Raw genomic sequence first — 21,228 nt, 5'->3', positions numbered from 1 at the left:
GAAATATGCTTGGCGGGTAGATTCTTCCCATCTACCCGCCACTGGCCGGTGAGTCAAAAAGTTAATTTCGCTCCCTGGATGCGGCCCTTCACCTGTCATGTCCAGTCCGTGCTTTGGGGATTTACATCAGCCGTACTCGGGACCTCAGGGTTACCGATCAGCTTTTTGTCTGTTACGGTGGGTCTCGTGCTGGTAAGGCACTGTCGAAGCAGCGCCTGTCCCATTGGTTGTGCGAGGGCATTACCCTCTGCTACACATTGGCTGGGCAGGATCCCCCTGGGGGCATCAGGGCGCACTCCACTCGTGGGGTGGCTGCCTCTGCCGCTCTCCTGGGTGGGGCCTCGGTGGAGGACATCTGTGCTGCAGCTTCATGGTCCTCCCCGGGCCCCTTGTAAGGTTTTACCTCATGGACATGACCGGGGGTTCTGTCTCCCGGGCGGTTCTGGGGTCTGTGGCCTTTCCTGCTTCCCGTCCTTTGGTAGGGTAGCAGGAGTGTGTGGGTATGGGCCACAGTGTGTTGAGTCACACGTGGTTCCGCCTGTGCGGTGTGTTCAAGGGGTTCTGGTTCCTTCTTGTTCGCATTCAGGTGGAGTTGACTGCGCCCCCCCTTCATTAGGAAGGATGGGGTGACAGGGCTCCCCGCACCCCTTGATGTGGGCTTACGGGTCCTCAGGGGGTACATCTGTCGGGCCTCGCGTCCGCTCTAACCCATATCTCATAAGGCTAAGAGCGGGACGCGATAGCCATATACGATATATAACGATAGGTTATGTATATAACCTAGTTATATTAGTATTGGCTGAGTGTCCCGCTCTGCGCGGCCCTGAGTCCCCTTTTGAGGGATCTTTGCTGGAACGGGATTTGGCGAGGAAGAGCGTTTGGTGACCATAGCTATGGTTATATAGGCTACGCCTCCATAGGGGCGGGGCCCCATCAGGTGTGGGTGCATTAAGTTGTTTTCGTATAGGGGTACACTAGGTACCAGAGGTATCTCATAAGGCTAAGAGCGGGACGCTCAGCCAATACTAATATAACTAGGTTATATACATAACCTATCGTTATATTGAGTCACCTTTTGGGTTTATTTTGTAGCAATTATCCTGTGTTTAAATTCCAGTTTAAACACAGAGTTTACAGTATGCTTATATTTGTCCACACTGCAAGTACGAATAAAACCTCTCAAAACGTACTCAAGGAGAAGACATAATTTTATTATCAACAAGCACCACGCGTTGGAAAGAGCTTCACCCAGTATTCTCTCACTGGCATCTTTTCTTGTTAGGTTGCCCTTACACAAGTAAAAAGACAAGCTTCTGAACAAGATTGTTTTCGAAGACAGACAGACACGGAAGGAGTCAAGGAACAGCGCCCCTTTCATTGACGTTTCTGCCGATTCAACCACGATATCAACATGCACGCAGCGCAACGCGGATCAACACATCAAATAAGCTACGGTGAGACGGATTCATGAATGGATGAAATAAAGTTGTGGAAGGAGTGGCCTCACACAACTGGATATAGGCAAATCCTATCAAGAATTCTAAGTAAAACCTCTGCCTATTGCTTGACATTGTAACCATGAGTAACGTGGGGAATCAGGAAATTAACGTTGAAATGGATGCAGCTGTCAATCAAAATGAAACAGAAAATGAACTTGGCAAAAGGCTTTCTAAGCCCACATTTAAAGCTTTGGAAACAAAAATCATGTTATTGCATAAAGAAAGGAACTTTGGACTGAAACAATTGTGTAAAATGGCTAAAGAGCTGGATCAAATGATGGGCTCAAATGAAAATATTTCCGTCATGCAAATTAAGCACGACATATTGTGGAAATTGTTTGGTGAAACTACACGGTTGCATGAATCACTAAAACCTCTATTGCCTGACGACGAAATGTCTAAACAAACAAAATGGTTTCAAGGTCACATGCACAATGTTAATCAAATCATTGACAAAATGGAGAAATGGGTGCTTGCTAACAGGGAGCAGTGCACGCCCACACAAGTTGATGACAATGATTATGAATTCAGTGGTGTGCCCAATGCAACTGAGGTTGTGGTTGACCCAAAGAACAATGCTGTGTCGAGTACAAATGAGGTTCTGAATAACAACGGTTCAAATAACAATGCTGTGTCATATACAAACGAGGTTCTTGATAATGACTGTTCAAATTTCAACTTTGTGTCAAATGGAAATGAGGAGGTGGATAGTATTGGGCCAGATGACAGTGTTTCCAATACGGGTAAATCAAGGGTGTCACGTGGTAGTTCTACCAGACACTCAATGTCATCAAACATTTCTGCATCCATCTTGGCACAGGCCGAGGTGGCGGCACTCGTGGTAATGGAAATAGCTTTAAAAGAAAGTCATGAACTGGAAGCCCAGGAGGTACAATTAAAGGCACAAATGGAAGCCCAGGAGGCACAAATAAGAAAAAAGGGCAATTGCTTCAAATACAAAGTCAAATTGCTGCTCAGACAGCTAAGGTGACTGTTCTCAGGAACAGAGGGTCTGACATTGAAAGCAGAGTTACAGACGGAATGAACTCGTATGCGTCAAAAGAAAAGGCTGCTCTCAACCCCTCTGCTGTACAATTCATTCCATCAATGTCAGACTGTCATGTCAACTATCCACCAACAGGAGGGAGTGGACCTGCAATGGCAATTGATGCACAGCCAATGGATTCAACACAGCAATACAGATTTCTACCAACAGGAGGCAGCAAACCTGCAAGACCAATTCAATCACACAAACCCATACAATCAGCTCAGTACTGTAGCCACCCGGCACAAGGAAATCATTTCTCAAGGAACCAAAACAAAACCAAGTGCTCCAACTCTCACTGCAAGCATGCCACAAAGATCTCAACACCTACCTCATGCTGTATATCCACCACAGCAACCCATTCAAAGCAGTGAGGATCAAGGCAATATTTTCACGATCATGCAGAAGCAAAATGACATCACAGCATTACTTGTGCAACAGCAATCTTCCCTATCACTACCCCCCCCCCCCAGGGATATACCAATCTTTGATGGAGACCCTTTTGAGTACAACACATTCATTAGAGCCTTTGAACATGGAGTGGAAGGAAAGGCTGCTAACAGTGTGGACTGCTTGTACTACCTGGAGCAGTACACTCGAGGGCAACCTAAAGATCTGGTAAAGAGCTGTCAACATATGCCATCTGACGGGGGGTATCAAAAGGCTAGAACACTTCTGCATGAACGTTTTGGAAATTAGCAGAAAATAGCCACTGCATATATGGAGAGAGCGTTTGGATGGGCACCTATAAAATCAGAGGATATCAAGGCCTTACAAGCATTTTCACTATTTCTACGCATCTGCTGTAATGCTATGGAGGACATCAGCTACATGTTTGAGATGAATATGCCATCAAACCTACGGGCAATAATCATGAAGCTACCTTACAAACTCCGAGACAGATGGAGAAACATTGCTTTTGAGAACCAGGAGAGACACCATCGTCGAGCAGGTTTCAGTGAAGTTGTCACCTTCATTGAAAGACAAGTGTCTATTGCATCTGATCCACTGTACGGGGACATTCTAGACACTGTTGTCTCAATGTCAAAATTGAAGATCGGAAATGCAACATCACAAGGACGCATACAGGAGAGAGGAAGCAGTTTTGCTACGTCTGTGGCACCTGTTGAGTTTGACAATCAAGAGGAGAGAGACAAACCAACAAGAGGATCCTGCCTGCTGTGTGAAGAGGGCCACAGTTTGGAAGCATGTCCTAAGATGGAGAAGAAGCGGCATGGTGAAAAAATTGATTTTCTAAAAAGAAAGGGTGCTTGCTTTGGATGTCTATATGTCGGGCACATAAGTTCACAGTGCCATAGTAGGCTATTTTGTAAGATATGTAACCTGAGACATCCTACCATTCTCCATATTCATGAAAGGGAATGGAAAGAACTAAGATCACGACAAGATGACACACTAGATGAAAACATGAGTCAAGTCACCATTCCCAAGACTTGTGGCCACATAGGGGCCGGAGCACAGGACTGCGTTTTGTCTATTGTGCCTGTAAAGATCAAGGCATAGAAAGGCAGCACAATCACAAAAACGTATGCATTCCTAGATCCCGGCAGTTCATCCACTTTCTGCTCTGAACAACTGATGAGGAAGCTCAATGTGAGAGGAAGGAACATTAGATTCCTAATGAAAACAATGAACAAAGAGTTTTGTCAACAGTCATGTCATCTCAGGACTAGAGGTCGCTGCACTAAATGGTGACGCCTACATCGAGTTGCCTGATGTGTACACACAACGTAAGATGCCTGTAACTTGCAATAACATCCCACGACGGGAAGACTTGTGGGCTTGGCCGTACTTGAACACTGTAAACATTCCTACTATCAATGCTGATGTGGAGCTGTTAATTGGAACGAACACTCCAGAAGCAATGGAGCCATGGGAGGTAGAGAGCAGGAGTAGAGGACCTTACGCTGTTAGAACCCTTTTGGGATGGGTTGTCAACGGACCATTGAGAGGAGGCAATGAGAGTGGGATTAGCTGCCCCACAGTCACAGCCAACCGCATCTCCATTTCTCAGAAAGATAAGTCAAAGGAGCGGCTTTCAAAAATGGAACCTGAGGACGAGGACTGGTCTTCTGGGAAAGAGCTGCAGAGAACGGCGAAGAAGGAGACAATTAAGTAAGTTAAAGAATCAGCCGAGAAGGAAAGGACCCTCAAAGAGAGAGACAAGCTCAAGGAGGAGAAACCTAAGGCTCACAAAGAGGAGAATCAAATCTAAATCAAAATCAAATTTATTTATAAGGCCCGACAACACACGTTAATGTCCCCATGGGCCGTACAGGTCTTCTTTAAACAAGTCAAGAAGAAAACAAGAACACCATAAGGTCCAAAATTTTTAAGATAATGCAAATAAATGAAAGAATGCAAGCACTCCCAGACATACCCCACGCGAAGGTAAGGAAAAACTCACTAAAACCTAACAATAGGGAAAAATGCTCCACAGGCAGTGTGGAGGAGAGAAACCTTAGAAGGGCCATTCAAGGGGGGATCTCCCTTCTTAGATGTCGGTGATAGTAGTGTTGCAGACTAGCAGTTGGTAAGCATGCACTCAAGTGTGTAGTGAAACACAGATGAGTGCATGCAATAGCAACTGAACATTTTGAAAGATTAAAGATAGAGCTAATAGCGATAGCAACTGAACATTTTGAAAGATTGAAGATGGAGCTGATAGCGGCTCTATTTGAGGCACAGGGGCGGCGCAAAGAGGGTCACGTCCTCCCCGTCTTAGTCACGGGACATTCAACACTCCGGTCATTGCTCAGGGACTGCTGGAGACGGGGAGATGGGGGGCGGCGCAGAGAGGGTCGCAAACTCCCCGACATCATCGCGGGACGTCCGGCACTCCGGTCACCACTACGAGACCTCCGGAGAGAGGGGGGCACGCAGAGGGGGTTGCAACCTCCCGGCCTTCATCACGGGACGTCCGACACTCCGGTCAGCACTCCAGGACAGCAACTCACAGGGGGACAGGGAGACGGGACAGGCGTTAGACAGCTCATGTGATTGTAGTGGGTGGACATAGCAATAGATACAAGTGGTAAGCATATATGTGAATGGAGTAGATATATGAAGTAAGCATATTATGTGAATAGAATAGAAGTACTTAACCCAGCAATGAAACCGCGTTGACTGTTAATCTGTAACAGTCTGTTAATCAGTTGACGGTACCACGGACAGACGACGGTAAATAACTGATCCAAGGCCTCAGTGGTGCATGTAGAGCAGTCACTGCAATCTTGGCCAAGACCCAGAGGCATCCATCACCTTAGTCGGCGCTAGAAAAGGTCCAAGGAGAAGTCCTCCTCAAAGGCTGACAGGAAAAGTTAACAGAATGAGGAGAAACATCTGCAGATGGACATGGAGAAGAACACCAGGGAGGAGAAGGAGAAATCTAAAAATGAAAAGGCACCAAAGGGGGAGCCGAAACATGAAGGTTACGACGTCGACAACCGTTTCCTGAACATGGAAGATACCAAGCTCAGTGCCTCCGATGACCACCACGACAGGTGGGCCTCAGACCCCTTCTTTGATTCCTGCCTCTACGGGGACGACAGTTGGGACGGTCCTGTGAAGGAGTACAAGGAATACAAATCCCACAAACGCTGTGTAGCTAAGTTAAGTGATTCTCCAGGCCTCTCTGACTCCCATAGGAAAGACTCAACACCTGATCAGGATGAACTGAACCACTTCCCAACAGAAAAAACAAAAGAGAAAGACCATAAAGAGAAGGAGGAAAAAGGGCATATTTGACATGGCTAAAGAGAGGAAAGACTCCCTGGAGAAACACAACAAAGGCAAGAGACTCTGTGGATGCTACACACACACACAAGGAACACAAGGAATGTAAAGACAATGTCAATTGACTCTAATTAGGAAAAGAAAAGGAAACAGGAGCTGTCGGACAAGAGGGATGCCAGCGAGGAAAAGACAAAGACAACGGTGGCCAAAGAACAAGATGAACTTTTCATAGGAGATGTTTCCATGGTAGCGGACTCTAATGCGCCTCGTGGATCCTGTCAGACATGGACTTGTGCAGTTTGAATGTCCGGATCAAGTACAACGTCCTGGAGCAAACCATCGCAAAGACCTATCTTCTATTGGACGCTGAATAGACTGAAGCCAATTTTCTATTACTGGGGTTACCAACCCTACTGGATTACATAAACATTATGAACTACATGAACTTTGAACTATCACAAAGATCTGTCTTCTTTTGGAAGCTGACTAGATTAATATCCATTTTCCTTTGGACTACATGAACTTTGGACATTACGAATTAAATATCAACGTGGACTACGCACTTGGCTACAATCACTTGCATGCATTGAATTGTTACGTGTTTATATAGTATCAATTGGGGGCCGGCGTGTTGTAGCCAATTTAATGATTTTCTGCCGTTACGTTATTGTATGAAGGCACCGTGTCACCATGAAAGTGTTGACCAATTAGCTGGCAATGGGCACAGGAGGCGGGGCTCAGATGTGCTCAGGTGCAGTCTATATGTATGTGTTCACAGGTGTGCAGCGGGAGGGAATTGGGTAATTATCACAGGGAAGCCACACTGTCTTTTTACCGTGCTCGTTTGTTTTGTTTTCAGTTATATTGAGTCACCTTTTGGGTTTATTTTGTAGCAATTATCCTGTGTTTAAATTCCAGTTTAAACACAGAGTTTACAGTATGCTTATATTTGTCCACACTGCAAGTACGAATAAAACCTCTCAAAACGTACTCGAGGAGAAGACATCATTTTATTATCAACAAGCACCACGCGTTGGAAAGAGCTTCACCCAGTATTCCCTCACTGGCATCTTTTCTTGTTAGGTTGCCCTTACAGTATAGGTTAAAGTAATGTCACATCTTACCTGTACAACGGTATAGGTTAAAGTAATGTCACATCTTGGGCGGCCGGGTAGCGCAGCAGACTAAGCGTCTGTCTACCACCACAGAGACAGTGGGATCGAATCCAGCTGTGGTGCCTCCGGCTTGGTCGACCGTCCATACTGACACAATTGGCAGTGTCAGCGGGTTTGGAAGCCGGTGAGGGTGGGTCCTGGTCGTGGTAAACAGCGTCTCCTACAGTTCGGTCAGGCGCCTGCACAGCGAGGAAAGGACCTGGGGGAGGTAGTGTGACCTTCCATACGTTACACTCTCCCAGTGAGAGTCTGCGCTGCCAGGTGAAAAGAAGCGGTGGGCTGGGTACACATGTGTCGGAGGAAGCATGTGATAGTCTCCGCCCTCCCAGACCGACGGTAGGGGGTAGAGTGCGCAACGACCAGGAAGGGGATTGGGAATTGGCATAACAACTAACATTGGGATGGGAGAAAACGGAAAAAGAAGGGGGGAAAAAAAGTAATGTCACATCTTGTGACGCAGCTCCGCGAGGGTCATCAAGGAGAACCTGCCATTTCTCAGTCCTTGCCCCACAATGGTGGAATGAACTACCCACCCCAGTTAGGACCGCCGAAACCCATCCAATCTTTCGCCGTCGACTAAAGACTCACTTCTTCAACCATTATCTGAAAAAAAGAAATCTAACCTTACCGTCATGCACTTGTCATAATAAACTAACCTACACTGTAGCACTCAACACTTTGATGAACACTGTTACTCAGCTGATAGAGTTGTGCCCTTCCTGAAGACGAAAGTCTTTCTCTGGTCTGCATCCCCTTAACAATTGTGTGTATTGAGCTGTACTGTATTGTACCCATTCTGCAATCTGTTAATAAAGTTTTCAATCAATCAATCAAACTTGTCGTACAGAACTTCTAAGTCGCTTCGGATAAAATTGTCAGCTAAATGACTAAATGTAATATCTTACTTGTACAACGCCAAAGTAATGTCACATCTTACCTGTACAACTGTATAGGTTAAAATAATGTCACATCTTACCTGTACAACGGTATAGGTTAACATGATGATATCACGCCACACTTGCATGTTTTTATGTTATGTCTGTGACGTCATGTGTCTTTACGATGTCTGTATGATGCATGTCTGAACACTTCGTTCCCCCTACCCCCCTACAAGGACCACAATGGAAATAAGCTCTGAGCTTTTTTGTGTCCATCCTTGGCAGTATTCCAGACTCTGCTTCTGTCTCATGTTTATTTATATATTGTCAAAATCAAATCAATCAATCAATCAATCAAAACCACATCTCTTTATTTTCTGCAGGCGGTCTGATGTCTGGCCGGGGCGGCGGCTGCCAGGACTGCGTGGAGAAGCATCTCTTCTTCAACATGTCCGTCCTCCAGGCCGTGGAGCAGCTCTCTCTGGCGCAGCTGGAGATCCGGTTCCAGCTGGACGTGTTCAGCTCACCGGCGTTCCTCCTGGAGCCGCCGCGGACCCTCAGCCTGTCCCTGTACAAGGTGGTCCGAGCGACGCTGAGGGGAGCCAGTCACGAGGCCAACCGCCGACTCCTGCTGTCCCAGTCGGTGCTGCTCCGGGCCGAGCCGGGCTCTCTGGCGCTGGACCTCACCTCCCTGGCGGAGAACTGGCGCAAGCCGGGCCGCAACTACGGCCTGGCGCTGGTGCTGCAGCCCCACGACGGCATCAACAACCCAGAGGAGCTGCTCCCCTTCCGCCCGGGTCACTCCCTCCCGCCGGGGCTCGCCTCCGCCGCCCTCCCGGGTGTCCAGGCGTCGCTGGTGGCCGTGTCCCTCAACCCCCAGCAGTGCCGGACGCGACGCAGGAGGAGCGCCACCACCGTCCACCACCTGCCGGTGACGCCCAGCAACGTGTGCAAGCCGCGGCGCCTCTACATCGACTTCAAGGACGTGGGCTGGCAGGACTGGATCATCGCGCCGCAGGGCTACCTGGCCAACTACTGCCACGGCGAGTGTCCGTTCCCCCTCAGCGAGAGCCTGAACGGCACCAACCACGCCATCCTGCAGACCCTGGTGCACTCGCTGGACCCACACGGCACGCCGCAGCCCTGCTGCGTGCCCATCCGCCTCTCGCCCATCTCCATGCTCTACTACGACAACAACGACAACGTGGTGCTCCGCCACTACCAGGACATGGTGGTGGACGAGTGCGGCTGTCGGTGAGGAGGCGGTTTTGTACGTTTCTTGAGGATCCGCCGTGACTTGTTGCTGCTTGGATTTTCCCAGACGTTTTTTTTTTTAAGAAGCCATTGTTAGTATTGTTATTAGATCATGAATTGTTTGTTGAAGAGATTGTCAGTATATCAGATTTATATTTGAATTTAATACCTGGAATATATATATAGCTTTTATAGGAGGGGGGGGGGGGGGGGAGCTTTTTACTTGAAAGCATGGTATAGAAAGGACATGTAGGAATTTGGTTCGATGTGAATGTATGTCTGTTATTTGTAATAAATCTGTAATAAAGCCAATGTGGTGAATTGGATTTTATATAATTGATATGAATGATATAACAACCTCACGGGTGCAATTCAAATTACTATTCCACAGTCAGAATAAGGCAAGTGGGGGAAAGTTGCTTTATTCATCCAGATTGGAAAGCCTGCTCATGTACTAGTGTATACTATAGTGTAGACTAGAGCAGTTATAATAATAATTTATAATAATAATTATAAAGTACACCCAAAGTCTTGATGTGTTATTGTGGCAAAAATAGACCTGTGTTCGTCTTTCCTGTTTACCAGTAATGTCCTTGATACTGCATGTGGAATTAATGGGGCAATTGCATTTCACCAAAGGATTTTATGTTTTTATTAATGTTCCAATTTTTGAAACCCAAATTGCTAACCTTAAACGAATGGATGTTGCTGGTGACGCCGGATGAACTGATCTGCAATGCTGAGCTATTATCTTTTTATATATCCTGCCTTATCAGAGAGATAAAGAAATGCATAGAAGGGCGGGGTGTAACAGTACACAAACTATGGTTCGGTACGTACCTCGGTTTTCAAGTCACGGTTAGTTTCGGTACAGTGGGGGGAAATTTGCAGAACGTGGCTTTCCATGTTCCCCCCGGGGGTGACGTTGTGTACAGTTACTGTTAAGTAGGGCTGTCGATTAATATTCAATATTAATTGAATTAATATTATATTCTGCCTCCATCTGCTGGTAAGACCTGAGGAGGTCAGAGGTCAGGGCTCTATCTGCTGGACGACCTGAGGAGGTCAGGGCTCTGTATCTGCTGGGACGACCTGAGGAGGTCAGGGCTCTGTCTATCTGCTGGACGACCTGAGGAGGTCAGGGCTCTGTATCTGCTGGACGACCTGAGGAGGTCAGGGCTCTGTCTATCTGCTGGGAGACCTGAGGAGGTCAGGGCTCTGTCTATCTGCTGGGAGGACCTGAGGAGGTCAGGGCTCTGTCTATCTGCTGGATGACCTGAGGAGGTCAGGGCTCTGTCTATCTGCTGGGAGACCTGAGGAGGTCAGGGCTCTGTCTATCTGCTGGACGACCTGAGGAGGTCAGGGCTCTGTATCTGCTGGGAGGACCTGAGGAGGTCAGGGCTCTGTATCTGCTGGACGACCTGAGGAGGTTAGGGCTCTGTCTATCTGCTGGCTACAGAGCACCTCTTCCCAGATGTCACACTGTACATAAACATCAAGAAGAAGGGGACTTGGTGAATAATAATAATTAACCAATTAGTAAAAAAAAAATATATATATATATATATATAGGCTATATGTAAATAAAACTTTACAATATAAGAACAGCGTCTGGCTGTGTGATGGCGTGAACTTGTTAGCAACTAAAAGGGAATATACCAAGATAGCTTAGCTAAATGAAAGAGCTAGTCAGACCATGTCACTGCTGGGATTCCACACAATGTAAATGTTTATTGTCAAGTACTGTATACTTATAACCATACCATGCCTGGTCATAGTCTCTCCACATAGGCCTACATGATTGTTGGTTGATTATAGATTCACAGACATGAGCCAAATCGTTACTAGAGGACAAGTTAACCCTTTCAAGGCCACACTACAGAAGGTTATACAACGGCATGCAAATTTCTCGATTCTGATTGGCTGAAACAGTCCATTTACACGTCTTTATTGGCAACAATCCACGGTCCTGGGCTCAGGACCCGCCCACAACCGAATCACATAATCACTCCGCCGGCTCACTCCGGGAGAATGTTGATAGCGCCAGAATGTTGATTCTCGAAGTCAACTTCCTGCCTGTTGTTGCTAGGCAACTGCAGCGTGGGGGGTAACTGCCCCGCCTCGTACATTGTGTACGGTTCATTTAGTGCAGAAACGGATCGTTAAAGCGTCAAATTAAAGACTATCAAGCGGAATTTTCTTCAGTCCTTCACAATGCCAAAGAGCTGCTGTGTTACACGTTGTACTAATGACAAAAACAGAAATCCAAATCGCAAGTTTTATACCATTACGGAGGAAAAAGTGGCTGGTGGCTAACGTTCGGCTAACTCGCTCTGGTGTTGTGGTCGTGGTAGCTACATGCTAAGCTAACGTTAATTACATAATATCGAACCGATAGGAGCTTATTTGATCTAATCTTACGTGGATGTTTGATCGGGTAGTGGCACACGTGGTACCACCACGTAAGATTAGATAAGATAAGCTCCTATCGGTTCGATATTATGTAATTAACGTTAGCTTAGCATGTAGCTACCACGACCACAACACAGAGCGAGTTAGCCGAACGTTAGCCACCAGCCACTTTTTCCTCCGTGATGCATCAGCTGGTATTATATAAAACTTGCGATTTGGATTTCTGTGTTCGTTATTAGTACAAAACGTAACACAGCAGCTTCAATTTGGGTATTCGAGAGATGGCCATGTCTGCAGGTGTTTTGTATGGACATTATGTCAAGTCAATCAGGGGGAGATCTTTGACTCATATCTCGCCTTAGAATCACCAGAAAGGCTTTCGAAATAGTGAAATGCCATGTTGGCCTCAATATTTTCAAAACAAATCGTATGAAAATGTTATGAAATGAACAAGAATGTGATAAAACATGTAATAAAAACGGACCTCAACGCATGCATTTGATGGTAGAAATCCGTATGGTCCCCCTATACCAAGATGGCGGCGGTCTCGTGACATCAGAGTGTCTTCGAGAATAGCGCCATAACGACTAAATATGAAGCGATTCTGTCAAGGGGAATGTGTTAGTCCTTTAAACAATGTTGGATGATGTAATTGATGGGTCTTGAGTCAATCTAGAACAAAAGAAAAATCGCGGATTGATTGATTGATTAATTAATTGATTGATTTAAATTTCTACTTCCTTCCCACTGACTGCAGCGTTCACTCTCACACTGTCCGACGCTGGCGTACCCACAAACACACACACGCACACGCACGCACACACACACACACACACGCACACACACACTCCTGTCTGCAACAGCGGGGGAGTCAGACTGAGAGAGAAGCAGCGCTGTTTTAAGTGAGCATGGTCTATTGAATTGATTGATTGGTTGATTGCTAATTTTATTACTGTACCCCTGGTTTCCAACTGGTTAAGTTTAGGCTAAAAGAAATAAATAAAAAAATAGGGCGAAGAAAACGTTTTTTTTCCTATAGGGCAAAGAAAACGTTTTAATTTGTTTTACCTACTTTATATAGAAGCATCTAAGAATGAAGTTCTATGGAAAGTAGGTCTGCATTCCCTTAACAATTGTGTGTATTGAGCCGTACTGTATTGTACCCATTCTGCATCTGGTAATACAATTTTCAATCAATCATTCCAATAATACATAGTTGGATGTGTTAGTTGGTTGGATGCACTTCAAGCTGCTTCCACATGAGGCAACTTCTCTCAATCATTCCAATAATACACAGTTGGATGCGTTAGTTTGGTTGGATGCACTTCAAGCTGCTTCCACATGGAGGCAACTTGTCTTTTTTGTAGTTGTGGGAACTACTTTTTCTGGCGGATGGTTTTTTCAATAAATCTTCGATTAATGTGTGTTTATTGTATAGAAATAAGGTTGGATGAATCTGGCAGTTGTATAAAAGCTTTACACCACTTGCAGTCGTGATTTGTGAACAATAAACCATGCCTAGGGGGGTCTAACGACCACCCCTAGGCATGGTTTATTGTTCACAAACCACTCCTGCGCGTGATGTAATGCTTAATTAACCTTTCACTACCACACATACAGACGGTCTGTAGTAGTGCAGTAGTTAAAGGTTAATCTTCTGTAGTGTGGTTTTCAATCAATCAATCAATCAATCCGGGCCTGTCATGGTCACTGTACCCATTCTGCAATCTGTTAATAAAGTTTTCAATCAATCGGTCACTGTACCCATTCTACAATCTGTTAATAAAGTTTTCAATCAATCATCAGGGCCTGTGGCGGTCACGTGTACCCATTCTGCAATCTGTTAATAAAGTTTTCAATCAATCAATCCCGCAGTGCAACGTGACCCAAATCAGCCAATGCCCGCAGTGCAACACTCCAATTCAGCCATTGGGTGGGACGGTCACGTGACCCAAATCAGCCAATGGAAGCGTGCGGGACCTCAGCCTGCGGGACCCCAGCCTGCTGGTGCTGTGGTTCTGCAGCTGGATGCATCTTGTGTACAATGGCGCTGCTGGATGACAACAACGAATAGTCAATTACACCAGACCACCGTCTCATCTCGTTATTGAAACATGGTGTCAGAAGTGGTTTAGCTGTGAATAAAAGCTGCAAGATTGACAGCTTTGATTGATTGATTGAAAACTTTATTAACAGATTGCAGAATGTGTACTGTACAGCTCAATACATACAATTGTTAAGGGGATGCAGACCAGAGAAAGACTTTCGTCTTGTTTACATCAGGGTCCCCCATTTTCAATTCATCGTAACATATATGACATACATGACATACAGATAGACAGTACTGCTACATCTATACATTTATGACATACCAGATTTGCAAATACAGTACTGTTTGTGATACGAAAAGAGTCCAGAAAAAAGAGTATACATTTGACGTAGAAACTGTACATTGGAGGAGGTTGGGTAGGTGGGGGGGGGGGGGGGGGGGGGGGGGGACTGTACATTGGAGGAGGTTGGGTGGGTGGGGGACACTGTACAACTGTACAAGCAAAACTGTACATTGGAATATTGACAAGACCATACTTGGTAATTTACTGTACATTGGAGGGGGTTGTGTTAGGACATTTATAGGGGCCAGTTTCGAATTGCAGTCTCCCGTAGGTGTTTTTTTAGAGTGTTTTTGAAAGTGGGTAGTGATTCATATTCCTTTACAGCTTTGGGTAGGGCGTTCCACATTGATGTGGCATAATTGCGAAACGTGTTTAGTCCCTTGTTTGAGCCGAATCTGGGTTTAACATGATTTGTGGAGCTCCCTCTGGTGTTGTGATCGTGGTATTCACTGACCTTTTGGAAGTATTTTGACATGTACATGGGTACCTTGGTCGTGTAGTGTATCTTGTAGACCAGGCCCATTGCAAGTTGCTGTACTCTGTCGTCTACTCTAAGCCATCCTAGGTTGTCAAAGTGGGCAGGGGTGAGGTGGGTTCTAGGAGTAAGGTCAAGCAGTAGTCTGACCAGTTTGTTTTGAGATGTTTGTAATTTTGTTTTTAGCGCCTTTGAGGTGCTTTGGTACCATGAGGTGCAAGCATAGTCGTAGTACCCTTGAATGAGTGCTCCTGCTAATGGACAGAATCCCAAGACAGATGTGACTGTGAGTGCAGAGGCGCTTTAGTTAGTTAGTAGCTCACGGCTAGCTAGCTTTTAGCCTTTAGCTTCGATGGCTAACTGACGCTACGGAGGATTGGTAGCCATGGCTTTTCACAACACCATTCCCGCTCCCACTCCAATGAAGCTCAGCGGAGACTGGAGCACAAACTGGGACATCTTCAGGGCTGAATTTGAAGATTACAGTTTAGCAGTGGAACTGGGAGGTGCATCGGAGGCTGTCCAAGCAGCTACTCTGAGGAGCTTAATGGGGACAGAATGCCGACATGTATACAAGCACAACCTGGAATTGACGAACGAGCAGCGGACCAATGTAAAAAACATTCTGGATGCGTTAGAGGGCTATTTCAAACCGGCAAAAAATGTAATATATGAGTGATACGTTTTTGGCTCTTGCAAACAAGAGGAGGGTGAGTACATGGACACTTTTATTACCTGTTTGGGGGAAAAGGCTGCAACATGTGACTATGGGGCTCTCAGGGATGAGCTGATAAGGGACAAAATAGTACTTGGCATCGCCAATGAGGGCACGCGTAGACGCCTGTTGAGAGAGAGGGGTCTGACGCTAGCTACAGCCATAGAAACATGCCGTGCTGCAGAGCTGACGGACATGACACTGAGGTCCATGGAACAACAAGAGAGGCCACATACGGACAGCGTTAATGCAACTTTCAGACCAACATAAAAAAAATCCCCTCATGTCACAGGAAAGTATCAGAAAAGATACACCCCAGCCACAGACAGTGCTGTAAATACTGTGGTATATATCACATGGGAGGGGAAGAGTGAAATGCCCTGCTTATGGCAAAGTGTGCAAGGCATGTGGTACAACTAACCACTTTGCACGGGTGTGCATCAAAACCAGGGGAACAGAGGCACATGTTCACGCCATTGAAAATCCAATGCTAGTCCAAGAGATGGATGGTACTGAAGATGATCTTTTCTCAACCGAATGCATCGGGCCGTAGGAGCAAAAGGAAAAAAGTGGTACGTCGCTCTCCATCTGAATGGCATTAAGCAGAAATACCAGCTAGACTCGGGAGCCACGTGTGATGTTATGAGTCTGAAGGACAAGATGCGAATCGCATCCAGAGTCAAACTCACACCAAGCAGCACCAAGCTCAAGCTCTACTTGGGTCAGTTGATGACCTCGATGGGACTGTTCGTGACAGAGTGTGTTGTGACTGACCGCAGGCACACTTTAGACTTCGAAATAGTCTAAACCGGTCAGCAGCCTTTGCTTTCGGGATCCACATGTGAGCACCTCGGACTGCAGTTCACCGCCCCGGCAGACCTGAATGCTGTGGACAGCACCCAGGCGGTTCCACTGAAAAGAGACCCTCTCATTAAAAAATACCAGGATGTCTTCACTGCGCCAGTAGAATCCATTCCAGGGGTGGTGCACTTTCAGCTAGATGCAGCAGTTCAGCCAGTCCAGTGTGCTCCCCGCAACGTCCCGGTCGCCATGAGGGCGGCAGTGAAGGCTCAGCTCGATAAATATGAGGCGGAGGGCCACCTCATCCCAGTCACAGAGCCAACTGACTGGATCAGCAACATGGTTATCATCAAAAAACCAGACAAGCTGCGAATATGCATAGATCCAAAGCATCTCAACCAGGCTCTGCGGCGGTCACACTATATCATGCCCACTCTGGAAGACATACTCTACAAGCTCCCCAAGGCTAGGGTCTTCACCCTGGTGGACACGAGGGACGCTTTCCTCCAGTGCAGGTTGGACGAGCCCAGCAGCTACATGACCACGTTTTGGACACCCTGGGGTCTCAAGCGGTGGTTGAAACTCATCGACATCCTAATCGTGGGCTGTGGAGATACAGACAAAGAGGCAGGACGAGACCATGACGCCAAGCTGCTGTCTCTCATGGACAGATGCAGACAGGTCAAGCTGCGGCTTGGCATGAAGAAGCTCCAGTTCAAAGTGGCAGAGGTTCATTTTCACGGGCACATCCTGTCATCAAAAAGATTGAAAGCTGATCCGGAGAAAGTGAAGGCAGTCAGAGACATGCCCCCCCCAACCAACATGAAGGCTGTGCAGCGGTTTGTTGGCTTCGTCACGTACCTGGCCAAGTTTCTGCCACGCCTTTCAGAGGTCTGCGAGCCACTGAGGAGTCTCCTGGATAAGGACGCAGTGTGGCACTGGCTCCCAAAACATGACGCGGCAGTGCAGGAAGTGAAACAGCTCGTGATTACAGCACCTGTGCTGCGTTACTACGACGTGACGAAGGCAGTGACAATCCAGAGTGACTCGAGTCAGCATGGCCTGGGCTGTGTCCTGCTGCAGGAGGGCCAGCCTGTTGCATTCGCCTCAAGAGCGCTCACACCGACGGAGCAGAATTATGCCCAAATCGAGAAGGAATGTCTCAGCATTGTGTTCGCGTGCCAACGCTTTCATCAGTACCTGTATGGGCGCAACAACATCACAGCAGAGACTGACCACAAGCCCCTCGTCGCCATATTCAGCAAGCCCCTACTGAATGCCCCGAAGCGCCTGCAGAGCATGCTGCTGGCACTACAGAGCTACACTCTCACAGTTGTGTACAAGCCCGGGCCGGAGATGTATGTGAGTGACACGCTTAGCAGAGCCACAGTGTCAGACACACCCACAAGCTCCAGGCATGGTGTGCACACAGTCTGCAGCCTGGGAGCAGAACAGATGGATGTAGAGCACATCAACCAGGCCGACTATCTCAATGTCACAGACAAGAGACTCATACAAATCCGACAGCACACAGAGAAAGATTAACAGCTCCGGGCAGTGAAATCAGTGACATTGAGGGGCTGGCCTGACTTCAAAGAAGAGGCTGCACTAGAGGTGAGAGAATATTGGGCTTACAAGGAGGAGCTTAGTGTTCAAAATGGAGTGCTGTTCAAAGGCGACAGGGTTGTTATCCCCAAAGTGCTGCGTCCCGAGATGTTGGCAAGGGTTCACTCAAGCCACATAGGGGGCGAGGCCTGCTACAGGCAAGCACGCAACACGCTGTACTGGCCAGGGATGCGAGCTGACATCATAGACTTTGTGGGAAAATGCACAGTCTGTAACGAGTATGCCATTGAGCAGCAGAAAGAGTCGATGATGTCCCACAAGCTGCCAACACGCCCCTGGCAGATTGTAAGCACGGACCTCTTCCAACATAATGGCAAAGACTTTCTCCTGATAGTCGATCATCACTCTGACTTCTGGGAAATCGATCTACTCCCTGATCTTTCGGCCGAGACCACAATCAAACGCTTCAAAGCCCAGTTCGCTCGCCACGGTCAGCCTGATCGGGTCATCTCTGACAACGGCCCTCAGTTTTCTTGTCACCAGTTCAAGCGGTTTGCAGCAAAGTGGAAGTTTGAACACATCACCTCATCTCCACATCATCCCAAGGCCAATGGCAAAGCTGAAGCCGCAGTAAAGATAGCAAAGAACTTATGCAGAAAAGCGCACAGAGAAGGTGGCGACGCCTGGAAAGCGATCCTGCAGTGGCGCAACACGCCAACGGTGGCCAACAGGCTGTTGGAACCATGTGTGGTGACGGGGGTGTTGGACAAGCTGCGTCACAGGAGGCAGGTCTCCAAAGCAAGCTATGACAGCTCAGCAAAGGATTTACCAGAGCTCATGGTAGGCCAAGCAGTGCGGATGAAGCCGTTGCCTGGTGACCGAACAGGCATCTGGAGACGGGGATCCTGCGTGGAGAAGGTTGCCCCACGGTCTTACCTGGTCGAGGTGCAGGGATCACTATACCACCGAAACAGAGTTGATCTTCGTGTGGCAGAGCCAACCACACCACAGAACACGGAATACCATGTGGAGAGCAGCTTGTTGAGGAATAGGCCCCCCATGAGCCAGGCGGGACCAGAGATACTGGTCGAAGAGCTGGGTGGTAACGAGGCATGCGCTACCCCACCCAGGCAGGCAGACAGCCCACCTGTTCATCCGATAACCACCCCAGCAAAGCCCCCAGAGATGTCACGCTACGGACGGCAGATCCGGGCTCCTAACAGACTTGATCTGTAGTCTTTATTGTTTGCTAAAGGATTGTTGTATAAAAAATAATAATAATAATAATAATAAAAAGAGGATCATATACAACAACTTATAATGTTGCAGGATTTTTATTGTTTGTTATTCATTAAGATGGAACATGTTATGTTGTTTCTTGTAGTGGAGCCTAGTCAGTAGGTCTATGTCTCTGTTTAACTGTTATTAAAGAAAGGGAGATGTTACAGGATCTCACTGCCACCTAGTGGTAGCCTATGTAAATGTATGTACTACGTGGATGTGACGTGCAGGTTGACCAGTGTACAATGGCGCTGCTGGATGACAACAACGAATAGTCAATTACACCAGACCACCGTCTCATCTCGTTATTGAAACAGTAGTGTTCTTTTTATTAAATTTTTTGTTGTAAGTTGTAATTCTCTGAATGGAGTATGGAGCATACTGCCATTATAGTATGATCCATGCTAATTGATATGTAATGTGTTATTCTGCTGTTACGCTCTATGCTAATTGATATGTAATGTGTTGGCTGTTACGCTCTATACTGATTGTTATGTAATGTATTATTCTGCTATTATGCTCCATATTAATTGGTATGTGATGTGTTATTCAGATATTATGCTCCGTATGAATTGGTATGTGATGTGTTATTCTGCTATTATGCTCCATATTAATTGGTATGTGATGTGTTATTCGGATATTATGCTCCATATTAATTGGTATGTGATGTGTTATTCAGATATTATGCTCCATATTAATTGGTATGTGATGTGTTATTCAGATATTATGCTCCATATTAATTGGTATGTGAGGTGTTATTCGGATATTATGCTCCACATATGAATTGGTATGTGATGTGTTATTCTGCTATTATGCTCCATATTAATTGGTATGTGATGTGTTATTCAGATATTATGCTCCATATTAATTGGTATGTGATGTGTTATTCGGATATTATGCTCCATATGAATTGGTATGTGATGTGTTATTCTGCTATTATGCTCCATATTAATTGGTATGTGATGTGTTATTCAGATATTATGCTCCATATGAATTGGTATGTGATGTGTTATTCTGCTATTATGCTCCATATTAATTGGTATGTGATGTGTTATTCGGATATTATGCTCCATATAAATTGGTATGTGATGTGTTATTCTGCTATTACTCACTGACAGACCGCAGTACGTCAGACTACAGGACAGTCAGTCTGACGTACTGGTGAGCAACACCGGCGCCCCCCAAGGAACTGTGCTGTCACCGTTCATTTTCACCTTCTATACCTCCGACTTCTGCCACAACTCGAGCGGGTGCCACGTGCAGAAGTCTCTGACGACTCCTCCATCGTAAGCTACATCACCGACGATGATGAGGAGGAGTATAGAGCCCTGGTGGAGAGCTTTGTGAGGTGGGGCGACAGCAACCACCTCCAACTCAACACCAGTAAAACCAAGGAGCTGGTGGTGGACTTCCAGAGGGTGAGGAAGGCTAGCTCTGTGGTGGGAGTTGAGCTGGTCAGACTAGATGTGGTGGCAGAGAGGGGGATTAGAAGGAAGCTGGCTGCTATCCTGGAGAATCCCTCCCACCCCCTCCTCGATGAGCTAGTCAAGATGAGAAGCACGTTCAGTCACAGACTCATACCCCCCCGACACTCAACTAACCGCCTCGGCCAGTCCTTCATACCAGCGGCCATCAGGCTCCACAACAGTGGGCAGGGACCGCTGCCAGACATTCACTACTAGGAACTACTATCACTGAGTGTGTCTGGCTCACACCTAAACGGACTACCTAAATGGACAATGTATGAAGTATATCACGGCATACATACCTTATGCATACTGCACCTGTGTATACTGTATACTTACTCAATCATATCATATATTTAGATTATATGTATTATATTAGATCATTAGATTATATATATTGTAACTGTATTTATTGTAAGGCAAATATTACTGAAGGCATACATACACTCATCTGCACCTTGACTTATTTACACTGCCTACTTGCCCATATGCACATACTCAGAGTTAATTAT

The 21,228-nt window shown here is 46.5% G+C and overlaps 1 protein-coding gene across 1 annotated transcript in view; it reads left to right on the top strand.

Annotated features, from left to right (window-relative positions):
* Positions 1–9,611, top strand: part of gdf3 (growth differentiation factor 3) — a gene marked incomplete at both ends in the record, with an annotated part of 38,342 nt that extends 28,731 nt beyond the window's left edge. The window contains one exon of the mRNA XM_084314416.1: positions 8,737–9,611. Coding sequence (XP_084170542.1) covers positions 8,737–9,611 — 875 coding nt within the window. The remainder of the gene's footprint in view (positions 1–8,736) is intronic.
* Positions 9,612–21,228: the final 11,617 nt, after the last annotated feature.

Source organism: Notolepis coatsorum, assembly GCF_963971535.1.
Source record: "Notolepis coatsorum genome assembly, chromosome: 5".
Taxonomy (NCBI): Eukaryota; Metazoa; Chordata; class Actinopteri; order Aulopiformes; family Paralepididae; genus Notolepis; species Notolepis coatsorum.
Note: the sequence above shows the minus strand (reverse complement) of the source record. Positions and strands in the feature narration are given on the sequence as shown.